Source organism: Balaenoptera physalus (assembly GCF_965194825.1).
Source record: "Balaenoptera physalus genome assembly, chromosome: 21".
Lineage (NCBI taxonomy): Eukaryota > Metazoa > Chordata > Mammalia > Artiodactyla > Balaenopteridae > Balaenoptera > Balaenoptera physalus.
Window position 1 is genome coordinate 35265327 of NC_138902.1, and position 24806 is coordinate 35290132.

Below are 24806 nucleotides of genomic sequence, written 5' to 3' on the forward strand. Positions count from 1 at the left end.
CCATTAAAAAACATAGAGGAAACTTAAATGCATTTACTAAATGAAAAAAGCCAATCTGAAATGGTTATATACTGTGTGATTCCAACTGTATGACACTGTGGAAGAGGCGAAACTATGGAGACATGAAAACGATCAGGGGTTGCCAGGGGCTGGCGGGCAGGAGGAGGGATGAATAAGTGGAGCACAGAGAAACTTTAGGGTCATGAAAACACTCTGCAGGATATGGCGGTGGTGGATATGTGTCATTCATTGTACACCTGTGCAAACATACAGACCGTCTAACACCAAGAGTGAACCCTAATGTCACCTGCGGACTCTGGGTGAGATGACGTGTCCATGCAGGTTCATCATGATAACAAATGCACCATCTGGTGGGGGTGGTGACAGCGGAGGGGGAGGGGGGGGCTGTGCATGGGTGCAGCAGTTGGTTTATGGGGAATCTCTGTACCTTCAGCCCAACTTTGCCATGAACCTAAACTGCTCTAAAAAATAACGTCTACTAAAAAAATAAGTCCATTCCTATTTTTCAAGAAAAGGGAGGAAGGCAAGAAAAGTCAGAATCAATACTGAAGACCTTAAAACACATTCTAGCATTCTTTAAACTGTTGCATAGATATCTAAAGGACCTAGTATCTATTGTAAAACACCAAAAACCATTAATAAATGATAGGCATTTAACTTCTTCTCTCTCTCTTTTTGGCATAAGTTAGAGGAAAATGAAGTACAGAAACAAAAAACGTTTTGATAATTAAAAGCCTGCTGTTTTGAACTTACTCAATCTTTCATTTAACCAGAATGTACTGTGTCCAGTGGACAAAGTCTCAGCAGCTGTGGGGACTTTCTCCCCCCTAATTAGCCTCCGGGTTGGTATCTACTTAAAGGTATGAAGTATTTCACCCATCTCTGTACTGACAGTGCAGCACAGCACTCGGAACACAGTAGGTGCTTAATAAATATTAAATTAAGTTGAGTAGAAGGGTTTGGGGGGAATGGATATAGATGGTTCTCATACACCTAAGGCATCAAAGGCAGAGTTAGGCCGTAACCCTGTGTGAAGATAAACTGAACCCAAATTTAAGGGCCTTCATTTGTAACCATTCTTTCAGTCGTGCTGTTTTTCCTTGCTATAGAGGACAGAGAAAGCACTTTGATTAAAGGTGTGTAACCTTTTCCTACATCTTTGCAGCTGCGTTACCAAGTGGCGGACACCTACAGCTCAGCCTGTCCACTGCCGTCCACGTGCTCAGGGCTCCCAGCAGACACGTGGGCCGCATGTTTCCCTGTGAGACGTGAGGGGGAGGCTGAGTGAGTGACCCTGCTCATCACAGCCACGTGCATCACGATGCTCAGCAAGCATTTAGGGTTTGCCAAGGTGCCCCACGTGGAAGGCAGAGGGGCCAGAGGTCATTTAGAAGCCAGCTTCCTGCCCTGGCTCACACATTCCAAGATGTCCCCTAACCCCGATCACCCCGTTCCATGGCCCTGCCTAATACAATTATAATAATAACATATAACCTACAAGATGAACTTGTCAGTGTCCAAGCTGACCAGACCCCCACGTTGTCAGGAGACCAGCAGGAGCTTTGGAACAAGAAACCAGGGGCATCTCTGTGAGATACTCCACCCCCCCCAAACAGGACACGCCCGAAGCCCGCTTTCTGGGGACAGTGAGAACAGGGAACCTGGGGTCTCTGCTCTTCACAGCAAGACTTTCCAACATTGAAAAGGGAGTTTTAGAGGGAAGTGGAATTAGGAGGCTTTACTTTGTCTTCGAGCTTAAGCCAAGCACTCTGATATAGACATGTGCCAGACTCGACAGTTTGTAGCCAATTTCACATAACTGCTATTTAAAACTTGCCTGGATTCCCATTCTGCTATTGTTGCATTTGAATACAGCTCCCTTGGGGCCCAGTGGGAAGGTGGGTGGTTGTCAGAGCAAGGGACCTCCATAAGTGTCTGCCTTTAATACCATATTATTACCAAAAAACCAAACCAAACCAAAACAACAAAAAACTCACCTTCACATGGAAGGACATGCGTCTTCAGTAAGAGAGATGTTTTAATGGAAAATATTTGAAGGAGATGTTTTAAGGAAAAGTTTTTGTATTTCTAGCTCAAACATCTAGAAATACAAAAACTACAAACCAGCATTCCCTTGGAAATTTAGGTGTTAGTCCAGATCTATGTGTCCATTTTTAAAGAAGTGAATTTCTAAAACTTGAGATTTAAAGCAATAAGAACTTCTCAAATACATCCATAAGGCTAGAAGCTTAAGGACCAAAGGTGTGGAATACATGTGGCAGAAATAAGTGAGTGCATAAATGGAGAGAAAGACAAACGGAAGACGAGTAGTCTTTGAAGTAGAGAATCCCAGGGTTTTTTGATTGAATATCTGGCCAATAGCAAGAAAGAGGCCATGGAGCGATTTGCGCGTTATACTCAGAAATGTTTTCCCACCCCAACAACAAGCGCTTGCAGAAGCCCTGTCCCTGGAGGGGAAGCTTCCCCCTCTACGCACGCAGACAGGCTCCCTGGTGTTATGGTTCAGCCCTCACTAACCCCGGAAGCTCTCCTACCTCGGCAGGTCGGCAGAGGGCTGCTCCACTGGCCGTTGCTCCTACACTGGGCTCGAGATGCGCCCTGCAACAAGTAGCCGGTGTTGCACGTGAAGTTCACAACATCATTCAGGTTGAACTCGCTGCCGTTAGTGAAGCCGTGGGCAGGGTTCCCTGGGTGGCCACAGGTGATGGCTACGGAGGAAGACAGGTCCACATTAATAAGTCATCACTCTCACTTGGCATTCTTCATTAATACACATACAGGTATGTTAAATGTATGAATTAAGGGGTTGACAGCTAATCAGATATGTTACAGATTGTGTTTATATTTGGAAGGGAATATTGAGAGAAAGAATCATGGGCTAAACCCACAGGTTTTTATTATAATCGTGGAAAATAACTAGCGCCTGGCAAATGTACTTTCTTCATCACCATAATTATTATTTCTTACATCATGATAGAATATCAGGTAATTTTAAAATAAAGCAGTGAAAAACAAGAGATGCTACATTTTTGTATTAATCATGAGTTCTAAATATTTTCCCCTGAGAACACACCAGCTAATTTTGTGGAACTCTCATCTTGAAACATTATAGGGACTTGGATGATAATTTAAATCGTGTACGTATAAATTAATCCAATATCAATTTAAACATCATGAAATTAGCAAAAATAAGAGTACATGCTCAAATCATATTTTCTTTGACATTCCCTATTGTATGGTCCTTTGGAACATAGCCAACCCTCATTATGTCATGTCCACAATAACAGCAATACAAATCATGAACATATCCCTCACTGGCCCTTTCAAAAGAAACACATTACAGTTGTAAAACTGGTGTGTTCCTTCTCATTTATCTTGTCAACAATTTTTTCTTCTAAGCAAAGCTTTCACCCTTGAACTGTGTACAGTTACCACAGCACTATCCCAGAGAACACCTGCCACTGTCCTAAACTTACATCAACAATCCCCTTGTTTAGGAAAATAAAGAACATATTAGGAAAAAAAATTGGTTTAAAAGGAAATTTGCATAAGGGTACAATCTCTTCTAAAAATAGGAGTCAGCAGTCGTCTCTCAAGTTATGAAGTTTGAGGACAATGGTTACATACAATTTCACCTCTTTATTAAAGGGAGGACCGCGTACAAACTCTCTGCGTTCTTGATGAAGCAATGACAAGAACACAAAACAACACAGAAGCTTGGGGGGTGGCTACCGTGGGGCCCCTGCAAAGCCAACCTGCAGACTCGGGCCCAGCACCTCTATCCTCCTCTGGTGGGACGCTGTTTCCACCTCGTCGTCCCGGGACAATGCTGGGGGAATGAATGCCTGACCTCCCTCATCCTGGGACCCATCTGAGATGAGCGGGTGAGCAAACTCAATGTGGAGGGAGCCTGCCGGAGGCGTCGGAAGGACATGGAACGGGAGGAGGACCAGAGACGGAAGGGGAGGAGCGCCCACGTTCTCTCTCTTCCGACAGCTCTCCATCCTTTCTCTGAGCTTAAACATGTCTGTGTTATGACCTAATGACAAAAGAAAACACCACGAAGGGAAGCACCCGCTGAGTTAGTTCACAGGCTGTACTTACGGACACAGACTGGGGTGTGTCCAGACCACTTGTGGTCTTGTAAGCATATCCGGACGGAAGTCCCCACGAGCCGGAAACCGGGGTTGCACTGATACACCACGGTGTCCCTGTAACTGAAGCCGTCGCCGCTGATGTGACCGTTCACAATGGGATCCGGGGAGCCGCAGTGGCCCGCTGAAAAGCAATCAAAACCGACAAAAACACGCTGGAGAGCCTGTCTTCTGTAAAAGTACCACATTCGTGGAGAAACAACAGAATCCTATGGTACGGCACGGGGAACTCTATTCAACGTCCTGGGATAAACCAGAATGAAAAAGAATATACAAAAGGATATATATGTATATGTATATCCGGGTCACTATGCTGTACAGGAAAAATTAACACACCATTGTAAATCAAGTATACTCCAATAAAAAAATCTAAAATAATAAAAGTACTACATTCAAAATTAGTTTATCTTTATTGTCAAGTGACTGACAGCATTGAATGCAAACATTATTGGAATATTTTCCATTTATGTATTTTTTATTTGATAGAGTTTTCTTCAACTCATTAATTTTTCTCAACAATTGTGGGTAACATAAGTAATAGTTCAAATATAAAATTGTTAAAAGGTAATTCCCCAGTTATAGTTTCTCCATTTATTTCTTTTACTTATTTTTCTTACTGATATTTTATGTTATTTATCTATTTATTCTATTTCCAAATAAAAGCCAAAAGAAAGGAAGAGACACTTGGAATTCATATAAGTTCTGCAACCCTACTGAAAATGGGTAGCAAAGAAAAGGATGGAAGGATCTCCAGTGAGAGACTAGATTCCTGAACTATCTGTGAAATTCCAAAGGAAGGATTGATATCAGAAAATAAGTTCAATTTCAGAAAATGTCCATTTGAGTTATGTCTGAACCGATGTCTAGGGGAAACTGTCGCATCCTCAGTTGAACACAGAAGCCCAGAGCTCAGGGGAGGGACACCCTGCAGACAGAGCAGATTTAGGAAAAGCTAGATTACAGATGGAGGCTGAACCCAACAGGTGGCTGAGCTCACCCGTGAAGAGTATGTACAGCAAGGAAAGAAAGGGCCCCCAAACGAAACTGGGGTGAACATCAGTACTTAAGGGGAGGAAAACAGTACTGATGTGAGGACTCTGATATGTAAGGAGGTCGCTGGCAAACAGGGTGTCAGGTAAGCTTCAGAACCAGAGGGCTTCCAAGTGGGGAAGGAAGCTAGAGGAATTTTCAGTCCTTCTCGAGTTGAAGGCTGGGGAGTGACAAAGGTTCTTTGCCTGACAAAGCTTTAATCCGGGTCCTGACACTCCTCCCAGGCCCTGCGCGCCTCCTTGTAAAAGCCGACTTCAGCAAGCACCCTGCTGAGTCAGCCTACGAGAACCCTCCAGCCTCAACATCTGAGCCAGTTTCTCACCGCACCTGCCACTGGTAGGTGGGTTCAGCCAGAACCCCTCCAAGCCCTGAGGGTCCCTCTCAGGAATGTCCCACCCGTGCCCCCTCCCTGCCCCTTGGCTGTGACCCCCGCTGGCCCACACAGCATCTGGAGTTGAGCCATATCTTTGTGAAATCCCATCACCCTGGTCCCTACAACCAATCGCTAGGGTACTAAAAAAAGTCTGCCTCATTATCGTTAAGGAGCGTCATGAATATTTTTTCTCTGTAACAGTAGGAAGGTGCGGTGTGGTCAGGGGAAAACTATGAAAGGCGGGATTCCCTTCTTCTCTTTCACTCTCCTTCCACTTTCTTTCCTTCCTCTCCTTCCGTCCTCCTCTCTGTCCCTCCCCCCTCCTCACGTCCATGGAAAGAGTATCTTGTTAACTCAACAAACTATGGAGCATTAGGAGTAACTGACACGAAAAGGATGGATAGACAAGGAGAGGTCCTAAATTGTCCACCAAAACTCGCTCCTTAGGCTGGAGCGGCTGCAGAGCGTTCTGGAGTGGACTTCCCCTGGCCACTACCCTCCGAGTAGAGCACGCAGCTGCCAGTGTTTACTCAGAGTACAGCAACCCCAAAGCTGAGAGCATGGCCAAACTACTGTCATATGACACTCAGGGCTAATGCCACCATTCTGGAAGAATTCAGAACAGTACTCTCTATTTCTGTTTAAGGCAATGCAGCTGCATTGTGTTATCCTAGGTTTGAACCAGATCTGTTATCAGCAAGATAACCTTGCAGAGGACAGAGGGAGAAAACCTAATTGGTGACAGGTATCCCTCTTTGAGCAGAATCTCTGCGCTAACATTTGTAAGAGGTCAGGTCAAGTTGTGCTCGATTCGCTTGATCTTTTGTCACCTCTGCAGCTTTTCCACTCAGCCAGATCCAGATCAATAAACCTGATTCTGACCAGAAGCCAAATCACCTCCCCCCACACCAGGCGTGAAACAAGCAGGGAACCGGGAGGAGGCTGAATGTTCTCCGGGGGTTGAAGGGAGAGCTTCTGAGGCTGTTATCCTGGAACACGGATGCGGGCTCCTTCCCAGAGGCTGGGCTTTGCACGGCGATCTCCATCAGGTCGAGACGTGGAGCCCCATTCGCATCCCCGAGACAAGAAAGGAGCCAGAGCCGCCACGCACGGGCTTACTGCAGGGATCCAGCCACTTCCGAGGTGAGAAGGAAATGATGTAATTTCTAGAAGTACTCACCAAAATAACACACTCCAATCCTCAAAGACAGTGCGGGCCACCTGATTCCTGGCTGCTACTCTAGAGAATGTCAAGCACTTTGGGGGTATTCTGAACCTGATCAGCACCCCAAGAGGAGGGACCCGGGCTCAGGGTAACCGAGATGCTGAAAGGGATACATTGCGACAGAAAGTCCCCAAACCTCTCCGTGATCTGCACAGCCACACTCTTGACTTGGACAAACACGACTGGCTAGGCTCACTTTTAAACCTCAATCATATTTTTTTCATCTAAGTTTTCAGTAGGACACATGCTTCAAGGCTGCATTCTCTGTTGAAAGCCTGGCAAATAAGCACTCCTAACGGCAAGGAGATATCTGTACACTCCAGAAACCAGATGGCAAGGCTGACAGGCTTGTGTGGAAATAAAGACTTCCAACAGCAACTCTTCTCTGACATGTGGTCACTTCAGTTCAGGGAGGAACTGGCCTTAAAGACCTAAAGAAAATCGGGGATGTCTTTCAAACACACTCCCTTTCAGCTCAGTGCCTGAAGGAAGAAGAATTGACAGCATCACCTCGAACTTCACTTCCTATTTTATCCTCTTCAGTTTATGACCTTACATATTTCATGTGCTACATCTCCATAATTTTGGGTGCATTTAATTATTACTATTCCACTGAGTATAAAAAGCAGTAAAGAAGGATAAGTAACTCTATTAACTGGAAAAAAAAAAAAAAAGAATTGGGATGAGGGCAGTCCTGCACATTTCAAAACAAAATATCAACTAAATAAAATAATGTGATTATCCAGTAGATCCGACACTGTGATGCCAGGCCCCTAGGTTTTGTGTTTGTGCTTTTGTTTGCTTGTTTCTTTTTCATTAGCATTTGGCTTCAGCTTAAACAAAGATCACTAAATGTTTTTTACAGGCAATTCTGCAGCCAGTGTCATCACACCTAGGAAATCAAGGAAGCCAAATTTCCTGACAAATGGTTCCATTAAAGTGCGGACAGAAAATCTAAGTGAAAAGCATGTGGCCTATTTTATTTTTACATCAATCCTACTCGTGAATTTAATAATCTGCCACTAATCAGAGCCTGAGAGCTCTGGCTAGCAAGGAGCTAAAGAATTAGGTAGGATGCTGTAAAACTGTAACTGCATATGATTTTTAATTCAGTGGACAGATTGATTGATAGATATAGAGATATATCCTAAAGGAACTGCTGAATTTTCTTTTAGTTAAGTATGAATAACCAATTCTACTACTTCCACATTCCTAGAACTTTACATTTTAATTCTGCATTTTCTCCCTGCTGAGGACAGGCATTACTATGGAACGGGTAATTCTCCAACTGCTTAAAATTGTTCTTGAGAGAATCAGTAGCAGAATCAAGAATTCCATGCCAGGGTGGGTATTTTCCAGTTCTAGTTCGGTGACTCTCTTTATTTCACACACTATATACCATTAAAAAATATCCTTCAAATTGGCCTGTTAAGACGAATTGAACAATGGAATAGGAATTCCATGAAATTTCAGAAAAATTAAGATTTCATACCTGTGAGTGGGTCACAAGAGTCTGCAGGTTTCACCTCATTTGCAAAATGACTCCTCTGTGAAGATCACTGGCCTTTAAGTTTATGCTACTTTAGATATAACGAAAGCTGTATTGTTTTTATTTACTATATTTTAGCTATTATGCTTTAGTTAGATGTCCCAAATAGAAAAGAGAATCTCTTTTAACAATCTTTCTCGAAAATTGAGTTAGGAGGAATAAAATCTACCAAACTTCGCTAAAACACAGAGTGGTGGCCAGGTTGAATGAATGCCAGTGGCCTCTCACAGGGAGAAGTCGCCTTGGGGCTGCCATGAGCCAAACCCAGGGAGAAAGAGGGACGGGCAAGGGGATTCTCAGTTTCCTCCTGGGTCGAGGGTTTCCCGCAAACTCGTTCCGCGTGGGAACTGGAGAAGGCAGACGGCGGCCCAGCTGTGTGGGAGCCCAGCTCACGGTCTGAAGCGCAGAGAAGCCGCCAGCCCGCGGCCCTGACATCACGCAGCCCGGGCCAGCACACGGGACAGGGGGACCGGGACCGGCACTTGCCGCGAGTAATGCGTCTATCCCCCAGGGCAGGGCCTCAGCTGACCAGCCTCTCCAAGCAGTGGTTCTAGAAGGCTACTGTCCAGAGTCTACACGCACATGTTTTAGTGTGTGTCGTACAACGATTCTGAGTAGCAGAGTGAATATTCTGAAAACTGCGCCCTGGATGAATGGAATCCCTTGTGTCCTCTGCCCTCACACCTGCCCTTGCATCCCTGCTGTCTGGGAGTCACGTGCACGTACACTGTAGAGATGGAGTCCCACCCACGGGCAGGGTTTTGCAGCAGCTAGCTGAGCTCTCTGGACTGCACGTCACTGTTTCTGATGCTGCAGTGATCACGGTCTGCAACCTAACAAACCGCACTGACTTTCAGTGGTGACTTTGCTGAGTGACAGACACAGAGTGTCAGATGTCAGTTAGCAGATGTGCCTAAACTCACAACAAAGGCAGAGTCTGAATGCTTCTTTCAAGTATTGAATACTTTCAGGCAACGTGTGTTAGAGTCTCTTACAATTACCTAGACTCGTGCAATTTCAGAAGCGAATTCTGTGATTTGGGAATTTAATACAGTTCCACTGGTGCCATGGAAACCTGCTCCTCCAGGGGACCTGCGGGGCGCGCGGCTCCCAGGTTACAGGAGTTCCCTGTGCTGGGCATCCTCGCTGCGGGGTCTGTGCGTCAACAGGAACTGAATAGCTGGATCTCTCTCCTGCCCTAAGGCCACACTCTCTCACACTCACACGTACACACAAACACGTCACCCCCCCCACCCCAGAATTCCCTATTTTAAGGTCACCTTCTTTTCACTGTGCCAGTTTGTGTCAGTACAAATACTAAATATTGGTTTGGGGATTAGAACTGAATACATTCATACATTTTTAGAAAATCTACAAACCAAATATTCAACCTTCATGTTTGCTTTGTTATTATTGGTACTTATTGCTGAAAATAATAAGTGTTGTAAGTACGCTGTACCTGCAAGAGAATTAGAAATGCAATCTGCTTCATTCTGCCCATTCCAGTGACAACTCCAGCTTGGGGCTAAAGGCAGGGGTATTTGGCAGGGAATTCTAAAGCCAATAGCAAACACCGTTTGACTATTAACAAATGGCCATGAAATGTCAGATGGATCAGATCCTCTTATGTACAGGGAACACGTTTAAGAGCATTAAACGTCGGTGGATGGTATTTAAATCTCCAGATCTGTGCATACTAAAGGAACATATTTGAGTTCTCACAAATGAGACTTTTTCTTTTTCTCCAGGAGCAATTTTGAGCGGTAATGTTGAGCAACTTTGTGGAAGTCCGAGAACATGTAATATTGTAGAAAGCACGTGAATCTTTGCAGGGATTGGCCGGTGGGGTGTGATGATCTGTACAACACTCTGTGCCCTTAGTAACACCAACGACCAGGGCCCATCCCTTCGCCACAAAATACATTTGTATCACATCTCTGTTTGACACACCCTAGTCAACGGCAATTATTTTAAACCATATTTGATAAGAAAATTTCAGGCCAGTACCATGATTTGGGTAGTCTCTGGGGCTTTCAGAAATCTCTCATCTGCCTTTTTATTAATGTAGTTCCTCAATGTACCACACTTTTTACCTCTATCACTTTGCACACACACTGCCCTTTTGCATAACACTTCTTTCACATTCTTGTCTGCCTGTAAAATGTCATATAACTTAATCCAAATCCACCCTGTGTTTGCAGTCTTCACAAACCCTAAAGGAATTACTGCCCATTAATACTCAACGCAAACATCTCCCTTATTTTAGGTTTCCCTGCAGAAGGAGACTCTTATCTCCAGGACCATCCGTTTACAATACCTACATGGTGAGGGTTGTTTTGTTTTGAATTCAGCAGACAGAAGTAGAATTTTTCTTACCTATTTATCTCCACTCTGAGACTGTGAGTTCTAAGAGCAGTGTCATGGCCTCTGCACCAGCATCAGCCCCTGCCTGATCTAGAGGGGGCGTTCGTGAAAGGACGTGAATTCCTTCCACAATCGCGTTGCCATATTAGCACCATCCCTCAGCATCACGTGACCACAAAGAGCACCAGCCCGGGACGTGCTTGGTCCAGGCGAGCCATCAGGACCTCCTGCCCCACAGTTCTGCACCTATGCAGCTGCTGCTTGTTCCGTGGCTCTCATTTCTGGGATGCTCTAGTCCATTGCTGTGTGTTGGAGTGCCCTCTTCATCAAAGTGGCTCCCTCTCTGGGTATGGGGAGGATTCTGTGTGGACCTCTCTCCTGACGTTCATCAATCTCAACTTTTTATTAAAGATACTTGGTTTTTATCTTATTTATTCCTTTGATGATAATTTCCTTAAAAGAAAAAAGAACCACCTCCTATTTACCTTTACATCCTGTGCAATATTTCTTGAGGAATTAAATGAATATCACTAGATAATATTCAGAAATAGAGACAGAAGCACTTGTGGCTGGGAGGAATATTGTGACATTTATCTACGAGCCACTGATAATGCAGATGTAAAATGTGAAGATTAGCACTGAGTGTTTCCAAATATTTTACCTTCCCTGACTACCATACAGACTAAGTTTTATACTGCAGATCACTTTTATACCAAGATCAAGGAGGGAGGGGTTAATCTTTCTGCTCTAATATCATCTTTTTGCTGCAATATAAGCATTGTCATAATCACTTGTTTTATTAAAAATTTGTACGTGGATCTATCATCAAATGCAAGGCATTTGAATACTTTCCAGTTTTATTCCCTAACAACTATGAAAAAACATGGTCTAATGATATCATTTTGAATCATGTCATTTAGCTATTTTAGCCACATGAATGTCACCATGATATCATATTTACAAAGGAATTCGTCTCCTCATAGGTCATTATAGCAAATGCAAACTTACTTCAGATAATAGCAAAATAATCTAATGAAAAAAAGATAATGTTCTTTAGGTGGGAAATGTCTCAATCTATCACTGACGTCTTGAGTAAACAGATTAGAGGTAACAGAGTGAAAGACATGATGGGTTAGTATGTGTTGAAAAAGTCTAAATGACATAAACGGTACTAAAAGATTAATGCAGCTTTCTATGATAGGAGACCTGGAGTACAAACATACAACCTCGTGTACTCGGTGTGCTCTCTGTCGGGTTCAACGCAAACTACCGCAGGGAAGATAAACAGAAGAAAATAACTAAGGGAGCATGGGGACAGTAAAACTTCCCTGATGGACTGTACGTTACCTGGTATGCAGATACGGGGGGTGAGCCTTCTCAGTGCTTAATTCTCCAGCCCAGGGAGATCTGTAGCATTGCACAGCACAGATGGTAAATCAGAACAAGTCCGGGGCAATTCACAGCACCCTGGGAGAGCCCAGGTGTAAAGCAGGGATGATGGCGTTGATTAAGCGTGGCTAACCCTTTATAAAAATGTACTCTGATATACATAATGTATTACTTTGCCTAAATTTTAGGTATAATGATGGTTGCACACAGGGTTGCCCAGCTTTCCTTATTCTATCTTTTCTCAAAGGTTCTAGCTTAGAATTCAGACTAGGTACCCACAAACACAGCATAGATTAGGTTCTCGAATGTTAGACAAAGAAAATCACCCGTCATCTCCTTAAATCCAGCTCTCCTACCATTAACAATCACAAGACTCTCACTGTGGCAGCGTCTGTGCATATGCTTGGCCATTTCCACTGCAATGATCATCAAGGAATCTGGCATATTCTTCCCTGACGGAAACCACTGGAAATAACCATCGTACCACAACTGGAAATAAGCGATCCCTGCTCCACGTGAAATAGAAGGAAAACCTCAGGCAAAAGCGTTTTTTGTTCTAGTAACCCTAAAAATAAGCAAGATACCTCACGCACAACTTGAAAAATGTTTTTGCCAAAGTATTTTGCATTGTGATGGAGAAAGCATGGTGGGTATAGAATCAATAAAGCTCAGAGTCTAATGGAGCCCCAGACAAAAACCTGCCAGGTAGCCAACCACCTTCTATAGGAAGTCTTCATTGCATTTCTGGACAGATCCCACATGTTAAAAAATAAATAAGGGAAAATATTTCTTATATTGGGTCTGAAAACTATTTTTCTGTACATAGCATCTGCTATTTCAAACCGATGAATGGAGTTGTTTCACTAATGTCATTAGCAACCCTGGTCCTTGCCCTTGGCAGATGTGTTTAATTAATTTTATTTTTGTTTCTTTTTCTTTTCTTCTTTTTCCCACCAATTATTTTAACTATTTGAAAATAGCTATTAATTACTCCCTAACTTTTCTCTCGGCCAAACTTAGGATCGCAAGTTTTCCAAACATTCCTCCAGTGTCATGGTTACCAGATCCTTCACCACATACACATTTCAGTTCCTCAACAGCCCACATAAACTATCTCACAGAACTGAAATCATCACCCCAGATATGGCCCACCCAGGCTCACGGAACGAGATGGAGACTAGTCACAAAACAATATCAGTGTCAGAGGCATCTCTTTGCACAAACGAGCCTTCCATTGTCCAAAACACCCAGTCCTTCTGTGTGTGCTATGATTTCATAATTTTCTCCTCACCATGTACATTGACAGTTATTTTGTTTTTTACTCTGAGCAAAATTTTACACTATTTCCATTATTTTCCTATGTCTAATGAAATCTATTTGGCCTACCATTCGATTTGAAGATTTCCTGAATCTGTCATCACATATTTATTCTCACTCTTTCAGCTAGCAGTGTTATGCCCTCATCCAGGAGATAAATAAACGTTTTGGAAAGGACTAGAGTGAGGAGAGAGAAACATACACCTGGAAACCTCCTTCCCAAATCACAGCAATCCACTGAACATCATTCATGTACTGTCTCTCAGGGAATCTTTAAAAGACTTAACCTAAGGTCCACATTACTCTTTCTTAATTATAAGAGTTATGATGGAAAACCTTGACATACATCTTGCCGAAAATTCAGAAACACCATTTCTGAAGACTATTTCTAAACACCCATCTAAAAGTAACATCAAACAAAGATGGATCCAGACTAGCATGTGATTTTTGTGAACCTAGGTTAGCTCTTCATAAATATACATCACACAAGAACTTACAAATAACAGATTTGATTATCTGCTCTGTGTATCATCAAGTTAACAAATCCATAGCTTCTGACAGCTAACTTCTTTCCCCTGTGTGTGTAAAGTCACACCAAATAGTTGTCTAATGCTAGAGTACTTCCCTTTAATGACATCCCCCAGGAGCCAGTGACTCGGCCATCTTCTCCCTGGTACCCGAAGCTTGCCTGGATGGGACCCTCCCGGCCAGGAGACTCAACTCTACTTGAAACTCTCAAGTTCTCTCTGATGGACTCCTTTCTCTTTCTCCTTCTCTTTCCAGTGTCTGATATAAAAGATTCTCTAACCTTCCTATTCACATCATAATTCTTCTTCACAGAAAAGACAGCGTGAGGAGGAAGCTGAGCCCTTCTGCGTTCTTTCGTCCACTTCCTTTAACACCAACTCTGATGAGTGAACTTGGGTTTTATTTCGAACATCACCTATGCATGGGCCTTACATTTCATGGTCCTGAATACTTCTGTTGTTCCCAGCTCGTGGCAGATCTGTCCTTCAGGACATGGCCCTTCAAGTGTACTTCATTCTCTTAACTGGATTCATTGTAGAACATCTGGTGTAACTGTCTCTGTTTCCTTGGGTAATTTCCCATTTCCTCCACATTGGGGTGATTTGTTTCTTAAAATCAGAGTTTTCGGGGTTGTTTTGGTTTTTGAGGGTCCTGCCTCTTCTCTGTTAGAGTTGAAGTCATGGGATCATATGGACTATTTTTGGAAAGTATCTGAATTTTTGAAAAGTATCCCTAGCAATTACCTCCTTTGTCATTATAAGTCATTTTCCTTCCATGACTATATAGTTTATCCTCACAGGGTCCGCACGAGCCTGAAGGTTACCCAAGGTCATTTAGCTTGGTAGAAACCCAGACTTTTAAGACATTCAAAACCACGGAAACATACAAAGGAATAATTCAGATGACAAGAAATGGAAAGAAAATCATAGCGTGATTGGTAAGCAAGAGGCCCGGGAACCGTGCAGGATGAAGAACAAAATCACCCACGAAGAGCCACTTAGGTGCTAAGCACCCTCGTGCTGCAGGTGCCTTGCGGTGGGGAGTAGTCTAGCACGAAGGCTCATTTCTCCTCCACTTAACCAACAAATTCCTCTTCAGTGGTCAGAATTAGCATAGTAGTGTAATGGCCTCTTTTATTATATCTCTTTTTTTGAAAGATAAATATATTGGTGAAGTAGCACAAAACTTAAAAACTACTTATATACCCTAATGTTAAGAAGCCTGTGTTCTATGGTCAAATTGCTTAGGTTTAATGCTGTTTTTGATACATATTTTTTGGGCAAATTCCTAAGCTCTAAGTTTTGTTTCTTATCTGTAAGTAGGAGTACTGAGCACTTACAATATGCCTAATGAGAGTTCAATAAGATAAAACTCAAAATGCACATTTTCAGTCATCAATAAATAAGACCATTCAAAGTACTATATCCAAATAGGGCATCTTGTTAATGTTTGGATTATGGAGGAATCCAACAGCTACTCTGTCAGATATCTGTGCCAGATTTAGGATCACAGCCCCTCTTCCCTTTCCCCTTCTGAGCATTTTATAATCTTCTCCAGCACAGACGTCACCTCTGTTCTCCACCTGTTTGCTCTTCTCCCCACGTTCTCGGCTGTGTCTCGCACAGCATTCTGGGTCCTGTGGCCATATATTCCTGCTGGGTTACACTACATTATCTACCCCACAGCCACCCATTTTTCCGGAGAAGAGCTATCCTTCACTGCCATATGCTGTGTATTATGGATTTTACCCCTTCAAGTCTCCGTGGTAGCTGCGAGACTATGTTTACAAACTTTTAAAATCTTTAAACTAAATTTATTACACATTCTTTACTCATTGGTTTATAAACATGTGGCTATGCATCATTTCTCACCCTTTTCTAATTGTGTCTTTTTTCTTTTAAATACTTCACGCCTTTCCAGTTGTATTATTCTTTATATGCCGTCTCCAAGTTCTACAACACTAATGTTTTATACATTATAATCTGGACATTTTTCTTCCTCTTTATTTTCAGTTTAAATTCCTTCTGAGCACTCCCTCTTCCAAAAAGTGTCTAAGCCATATTGCATCCCACTGAGGCCATGCCTTTGAGCTTCTCCATCCAGCCAACTATTCAATATGCATTTCGTCCTTTCTACTTCAAAGTCCTAACCTTCAGTCAGAAGAATGCCACACAACAGGTAAAGGTTTATTTGCAATCAGTAAGGCTCAAGCTGGCCCCATGATTCAACAGTTACATAAATTAAACTTGACACTTAAAGCTCCTGAGGCTACCACTGCCCTGCCTTCAGCCCATAAGGCACTAATCAAACGTAAATTGCTATTACTTTCCATCTTACAATTCATAGCGGAGATGCAATTTCTTAGATCACCTGATCCCCTTCGAAGGCACCAAGTTCCACTGCAGTAGACGGAGAAAACCTACCCCAACTGCAGCTGCCTTAAGGAGTGCACTACTCAGTGGCCGATCTCGCAAGAACACTTAGGAAAGCTCAGAAAATCCCAGAAGCACTCGGCTGAAAACTACAGTGACTACCATCAACAGGAATATTCACACACACAGTATTCAGGCAGCACTGATCTAAGTCCTGTATTAATCTGAAGGAAGTCATTTCGTGGATAAGCCTGAAAACCTCCTTCTTTCGTCAGGTGCATTTTTCTGGGACTGCTACTTTACTTTCATCCTCAAATTCTCCTGAGTGTTTCTTCAAATTCTCTCCAGTGAAAAGAACAGATGATTACTATTTAAAATTTACTGGTCCTGGCTTAGTTCCTAAAGCGAGCCTAGCCCACAGAGGTTCAGAAGCTTAAACTTTCCAGCTTCTACTGCTTTGGAGTGATTACAAAATTATTGAGATCACAGAGAGAGTTCTAAAGGACTAAAGGCAGTTTACATATTTTGCAAATTACTTGGAGATCTAAAAGGAGCATTAGAAATCACTGCACTTTAAGCTGCTTATTCAACAATTTTCATACACTTATTCAGAAGATTTTTCCATGGAAAATTTTTCAGCCCAATTTTTTAAAAAATTGTCATGCACAAAATGTTAATCCTTGGGAAAAAGAAGACCAAGTTACTATGCACACTTTCAATTTTAAATAAGTCATTGTCCTTATATTGACGGACATTAATATCACATTAACTTATTAACATAATTTTTAAAAAATTTAAAAAGATAACAAAATGTATGATAATTTTGAAGTTCATTTTTGTGCATTCTAAAATCATGATGGCATTCGAGTGTAGTGACATGCTCAGCAGTCTATAAAATAGTCTTTGTGTCACTTAAGGCAACACGTGACCTGCATTTATTGCTCAGATTTTTAAAAAATCCCTTTAGATACTTAAAGAAGAAGTCATATTGTAAAGTGCAGCATTAAAAACCCAGGTAGGGTTTACTAACACTCTGTAAGAGCATTTATGGCAAGAAGTGTCATGCTTTGCCCAGCCATCCTCTATTTTTAAGGTTTATTTGAATTAAATAAGTGCCCGATGATGGATTAATTTACCCAGACAGCGAGTCTCAGGGCCGCTCCAGAGCCCGTTGGCCAAGCATTCTCTGACGTGAGAACCCACAAGTGTGTAGCCTGTGTTACACGTGAATATGGCTGTGGCGCCATAAACTGTCATTGTTCCAATCTTGTTCCCATTTGGGGGAAAGGACAGGCTTCCACACGAGATCACTAGAAGGAAAAGAAAAACAGTGAATATTATTTCAGGTCTGCAGACTGCTCTTTTGTTTAAAAACGACAAAATCTTCAGTCTTCATTTTCATTAAGAACACGGGCAGGGGTGTCATCTAAGGGTGAGATAGACACACCACCTAGGAAGCTTAATTTTTCTTCTCTTATATCCTTGAAATGAAAACTTGAAAGTTTAGGGTGGAATCCAAAATATCCCTTCCTTTACCCACTGCTATTTTTTTCATCCTCACAGGTAGCTAAACTTTTCTTGAGTAAATACACAGTATACAAACATATTCACACACGAGCAAATCAGTCAAATGAGTTGGCTTTCTGTCCTCTTTTCGGTCTACACCAATCACAAGAATCACATCATAGTTACCGGACACCTACATGTGTGTAGCAGGAATTAAGAAATGAGGGTGGTCTTTCCCAAAGTCATCAGCTGGTACAAGGCAGTGAGGAATTAAACCCGGGATGCCCACTGCAGTAGAAGGACTGAGTTCATTTTTTCTTTCGTTTACTTGCATAAGTTGTTGGGATCATGAACCCCATAAAAATGCTGACTATATAGGACATGTGCAAACTTTCTGAAAATTAAAAAAAAAAAATCTAGACCTTAAGTGATTATAGATTTAGGTACCCAGTTCACACGTGTGTCCAGCATAATTACTGACTGTGACCACTTATACCCACACGATTACTCCAGTTGGGGAGATGAATGCAATGGTCACTTTCATTATAGATACTTGTTATTACCACCTGACTCCCTGCACTCTCCAAATCCACGAGTTTGAGCACAAAGAAATCAGTAGAATCTCAGGGGAGGAGGAAATCATAAAGTCATCAAGGCCAAATGCTCAGCAGAGGCTGAAATGTGTTTTAACAGGTGAGAATGAAAGTGTTTGAAAAGCTCTTCTAAGAAGAGTGATAAAGACTTCCTGATGTACTGAGTGAGTTCTTATGTGTAAAGGGCTTAGGGCAAAGCTGCCATGTAGCTAAAAATTACCGAGCCCTTATTAACAGTAAACTGATAAGAGGCAGTGAAAAGTTGTGATTAAGAACACAGATTCTGGCTGCAGGCTACCACCCAGGTTCTGCTCGGCTTTGCCAGTTCCTAGCTCGGTGGCGCCGGCCAACTTCTCTAAGTCTCTCGGTCCTCCTGGTTCATCTCCTAAAGGTTAATACCAGCACCTGTCAGGTAGGGCTGTGCAGCGGATCCAAAGAGAGGGCCATGGAGGCACCTAAAGCAATGCCTTGCACCTGACCAGGGCTGGGTCCCGGTTCGCTAACAGTGAAGCCCATCTCAGAACCTATTCAGGGAACTGAATCCAAAGTCTGAAAACCTTTACTGATAATTCAAGTGGAGAAAATTTTATCATTTAGACCAGTCTTTTGAATTAAGCTGATTTTACTCCAAGACACATAACCCTGGTTCCATTTCAAACGGACAGACAGACACAGCCAGGAAATGTGTGTTCTAGGGGCACTGCTCACCAAAAATTTGGGAAGTTCAGCTCTAGAGTATGTCATGATCAGAACATTATTGTTGTTGAGGGAACCATGAGGACTTCTTAGTTTGCAGGATTGTTAAACTCTTACAGGGTCATATCTTATGCATTTAGTGATACTGCTAACATGTTTGCTCTACCAAATGTCAATGGATTTGAGTCGGATTTAGATTTTTTACAATTAGTTATGAACTTTTCATTAAGCCTTTTCTCAAACATAGTATGAACTTCACCCTGAGCTATGATATTTAAAGATCCACTTGTAGCCATTCAGGATAAATGGACCATGTTTTGAAACCTCAGCTTTTAGTAAGACGTGTTAAATAGCAGTGAGGTCTGAGCACACCTCCTCTCGGAGGTCTTGACACACCGTTAATGGCGGATTAGCAGAAAGGCTGACTGTTTTCGCATCTCTTCTATTCTTTTAGCCTCTGTTAAAAATATCCTGGTGACGCAACTATTTTAGGTTTGTCCGCTACTAAGGTTCACTAGACTATAAAGAAGAACTAATGGAACAAATGTTAGCTTTTCAGCAGCTGGATAATGGGGTCTCGGACGTAGAGATTTGGTTGGCAGTAAACCTGACACGTTAATGAGGTAGGCAGCACCCATCTGAAAAGTTCCCCTAATTGAAAGGGAAAACCCCTCTCCCCTAAAAAACAAACAAACAAAAATCTGTGTCAAACATCCAAGGGAAAGCTTTATTTCTGTGTTCTTTTCTCCCATCAAGTTTTCAAGAATAAAGTCAATAAGGTTGCTTTTTTCTCTTCTGTTAAATATAAATTCATACGCACAGTCAACTGTCTCCTCTGAATTCTCAGAGTGTGTCTTGCACAGAGGATGTGTGTCTGGGGCAGAGGACGCTCAGCTGAAGACACTCAGAGTGCCCCCGGCTCTGCCCGATTTACTGTTGATACTGTAGTATTTTCTCATTATTACTGTACATTCTAAGCCTTTGCCTCATCCCCCTGAAAAGCCTCTTTCCTTCAATTCTACAATTATAGTCATGTTGAAATCCTCTACTTTGAAAAAGAAATCATATTGAGACATTTCATTTCTCAAACCTGTGAAGTCAACAGGATTATGGATGTTATTGTCAGCAATATGGATATTATTTGTGAATGTGACAAATAAATAAGGTCAAGAGTAGGTAATTTCAAACATGTTCCTCCTGGAAAAAGCCTTGTGAATATGCAGTTAGGAGAAGCAAATACATGGCATGGCACACATGTGAATGGGGCAGTGCTGCCAGTCATGAAGAAAAGGTTCAGAGGACATACGATAGCTATTGTTAAGCATGGGAAGGCATGCCATGTAGACCAGAATCTGGACTTGGATTAGTAGGCCAGGAGGGATAGTGCCAAGATACACCGATCAAGCCAGGAAGAAGGCCTCATGCAAAGTGAAAATGTCCACATGAACTCATTGTCCCTGGGGGAGTTAGTGTCACATGAGTTATTTGATGCAGGCTGGACATTTACTTGTGAGTATATTATCAAGAAAATTCCCATTTAGGTCATTCTAAGTGACGGCCAGTGTCCACACCAACACAGAATGGAATAAGAATGTCCACTCCGTGGTCTCCTATGATACAGATGAAATGTGTAGTCTGAAGGATAAATACTCCCATGATTTTATGATCAATCCAGGCAGATCCCCAATTATCAATACAAATAGAAGGTCATCAAAGACCAGCCTGCTGACTTCACAGCTTGACCCAGGTCTAACTTATGAGAGCTCTGAACTAAGCAGTTAGAAAAGAGGTACAGGCCAGAATTCAGACAATGTTCTTTGGATATCTATAATATAGCAAAATTCCAATGTAGCTCTCTAGGTCTGTGTGTATAAAATTTTAAATGCAAAGATGATTTCTTTTTGATTCATGAATTTCTGTGATAAACATTTTTCTTAATTTTTAAAGCAGTAAGTCAAAAAGTAAATACACATAACAAGAAAATAGCAATAGGCTCCAGCTTTTACACAGTCCTTGTGTTAGGGGGGTTATATGGGCACCCCCAGACATGGAATTTTAATTTTGCTTTCTTGTTTCTTGAGGGATAACCATTGATAGTCATTCCTCCTCAAAGATGGGTGACTGCCAAGCTAACAGTTTCAAAGTGAGACTAAGGTCTCCTGTCCTCTTCACCCCTGGATACCTGGGCTCTGTCTATGGACATGACAGAATATGGACATGGTGGAATATCCTAGAGTCAGAATAACACAAACTCTTCAAGAAGTGGCGACTATCCCAGCTGACTTCACAGTTGTTATGGATATGCTTAGAAGGTGGTCAAAGGTCATCTCTTCATCTGGAGCTAACTGGACAAGCAGAGTGGGAGCTCCTAACATTTCCAGCCCCTAAGCAGGTAGGTAACCCAAACAGTTAGATCCAGGAGATCCTGTGGACTGGGCCATTCTTAGGTAAAACATAGGCAAACAACAAAATAAATAAAAATACAACTCCTTAGCTGTGACAGTGATTTGGGTGACAATACATTTGAAGATTCTATTGGTTCAGTTCCAATAAAATGCAGACCTGGTGTTTATTCTGTGAAAAAGCTACCACAGAGTGGCAGATTGGGCTTACAAAAATGTGCTCCTTATGAACTTAAGGACTGAGTCTCCAAGTCACATCTTGAGCTTCCTGGTGGGGACAGATGCGGGAAGGAGCGAGCTCACTAATTCAGACCCTAACACGGAGAAATTCAGTACCAATTCAGTGACCAGACAACTAGTCAAACCAGGACACTTTGGGGAATGATTTGGGAACCATTAATAAATAAGCTTCAGGCAGGGCTGTCCAGGGCCTGGGGGTGCTGTCCACTTGGATTATGAGCTCGCAGAGGTCCTGACCCTTCCTGATTCGCCTTTGTGATGCTGGTGAAGAGCTTTAGTGGGAGCTTCATTACCATTTGTTCCATTAAAAGTGGAATTAGAATGATTATCACAGACAGTGAAGCATTATTTCTTTTGTCCTTTTTCCATTTTTATTCTGGTTTATTCTTACTAAGCTGTGTATTTTATAAATATGACACCAGTCTAACTGCTTGTTTTTGTGCATGATAATTTCCTGTGAACAATCCCACTAAAGATTGTATATTAAATATGTCTGAATCAAACAGTGCTCTGAACAATGCTAATATTGTTTTATTTTTCTATTTATTCATATTTACTATGAAACCCACTCAGAGGCTTAACTGCTTATCTTGTACCTACGAGAATAATAATCTCCCTTTTCAAGACAGTCATTATTTGAGAACACAATATCCTCAGCATAAATACACGCATTCCCAAGATCCTAATTAAAAGGTTTGAATAGTCAGCGCATGGAATAAGATTGATCTTTTTAAATACAGGCCTGGATTTGTTTTTGAGCTGATTTGAAATATCGAGTATTCTAATATTTCAACATTTGTAAAATATGATCGTCAACAAGAAAAAGACAGCATTTAACACTTAATGCAGCGGTCATATATTTAAGTATGTCAGATAAAAATACACGTTCATTGCTGTAATGAAAAGAAACGCCATCGGGCTACACAGTTAACCTATAGGACGATAGATTACAGTCCCGTGAAAGGCGGATGGCCTCGAGGTCAGGAGCACAGCTGTTACTCACCTCTGCATCGCGGCCCCTCCGCCCCTACGCTCCACGTGCCGTTGGCGTGGCACTGCACCAGCCTCTGGCCCTCCAGGTAATACCCGGGGCTGCAGCTCAGCACCACCTGCGCTCCATACTCATTCAGGGGTCCTGACACCAGTCTCCAGGTGACATGTTCTGAGAGCTGGGCTTCAATGCCAGGGCAAGTGACCGCTGGAAAGAAACACACTTAACATCATCACTTTGTTCTCAAGGGGTCAGACCAGGCCTGCTTTCCATGGTAAAGGCCTCCTGTATGGAACTCATCGTGCTGTACAGAAGAGATGCCATCACCTGTTATTTGCGGTTTTCTCTACTACCCACATAGCCACACAAAAATGATCCCATATGCAAAATGCATTCCACAGCCTCATGGCAAGTGCACTGGAAATCTTGCAGTGGGATTACATGTAAAGGGATAAATCACTCCCACAAAGTCCCGAGGTTCACTGAAAATGACCATCAGGTAAATGTAGGCACGAATAGAAAAATCTTACTTCTAATTTGTCTCTATCCTTTGAGAAACTTGAAATGGTAATTGAGTAACTGAAAACCAGCTTAGACCAAGAAAATCAGATGCCCTCATTCCCTTCCTCCCTACCTAACAGGCTCTATTCCTGGATTTATTAGCACACAAAATCCACATGCACACACATTAATACTATACAGAAAAGTGTTTAACGAATCTTCAAGGAGAGAATCTATTCATGTCCTTAGGAAGTGAACTAGAATTACAGTAGCTACTTCATGAAGAGCAGTAGCAACACTTTTAATAACAGTAGTAACAGCAGTAGCCGTAGTGCAATACTACCAGAGTGGATTCAAGGAATTTATGACAGTGCTGAAAATATATGCAAGATTTGGTATATGTGAGTTTATATATTTTCTGAAGAGTACAATAATATTTAAAATTAATTTTACAATGTTAGGAACTAGAACTCTACTTCCCTAAATATGAAGCTACATCGGCTAGTAACCTTCACAGTCAGCTACCCACAAAGTTGACCAGATTGATTAATTTATTGATCCTGGAAAATTAGCTAAAGATACCACTTTTTTTTTTTTCAGAATAATATTAATAAACACATTTTACTTATAAATTCTATACAAGTTCATTATAATTGAATCAGACATATGCAAAATGTTACAAAAATCCCATTTAATCTTCTCTTGGTAATTTTACCATTACTATGTGCAAATAAACAGAAAAAATAGGCCTTTTTGGTATTATTGCAATAATAATATCAACAAGGTTTAAAATGTGAAAAGAATTTTCTAATTTAAAAATAATCCTTAGATCGAGTTCTCAGGTATTTTTTAGGTAAAACAATTATCCAAAATTTATATGGATATTCAAGTGTTTTATCTAGTGATATAAATAATTTTTTTTTCTAACCAGATTACCTTTAGAATTTCAGGCATGATTGCCATTTCTGAAAAGACTTTAATGTCTTTAAACTGACAAATCCATAACTCAATTTCAATCCTGCTGCATATTTCAAATAAAATCTGAGACTTCCCTGGTGGCGCAGTGGTTAAGAACCAGCCTGCCAATGCAGGGGACACAGCTTCGAGCCCTGGTCCGGGAAGATCCCACATGCCGTGGAGCAACTAAGCCCGTGCGCCACAACTACTGAGCCCGTGCGCCTAGAGCCCACGAGCCAAAACTACTGAAGCCCGCGCGCCTAGAGCCCGTGCTCCGCAACACGAGAAGCCACTGCAATAAGAAGCCCACACACCGCAAAGAAGAGTAACCCCTGCTCACCACAACTAGAGAAAGCCTGCGTGCAGCAACGAAGACCCAACGCAGCCAAAAATAACAATAAATAAATAAATTTTAAAAAATCTAATTAAAATTTCAAATAAAATCCATTTCATTTCATCAAAGCTGTGTTTCTAGAATTAACTTGATTGTTTTTAATTACTGAACTATCTTTTATAAACTCTGTTTCTGCCAAGAAGGATTCAATGTTGGCTTACAC

At 41.9% G+C, this 24806-nt stretch overlaps 1 protein-coding gene across 1 annotated transcript in view; it reads right to left on the minus strand.

Moving 5' to 3' along the window:
• CSMD1 (CUB and Sushi multiple domains 1) overlaps positions 1-24806 on the minus strand; it is a gene marked incomplete at its 5' end in the record, with an annotated part of 1822885 nt that overhangs the window by 44299 nt on the left and 1753780 nt on the right. Inside the window, 4 exons of the mRNA XM_082444064.1 lie at positions 2577-2750; positions 4147-4320; positions 17500-17673; positions 22804-22998. Coding sequence (XP_082300190.1) covers positions 2577-2750; positions 4147-4320; positions 17500-17673; positions 22804-22998 — 717 coding nt within the window. The remainder of the gene's footprint in view (positions 1-2576; positions 2751-4146; positions 4321-17499; positions 17674-22803; positions 22999-24806) is intronic.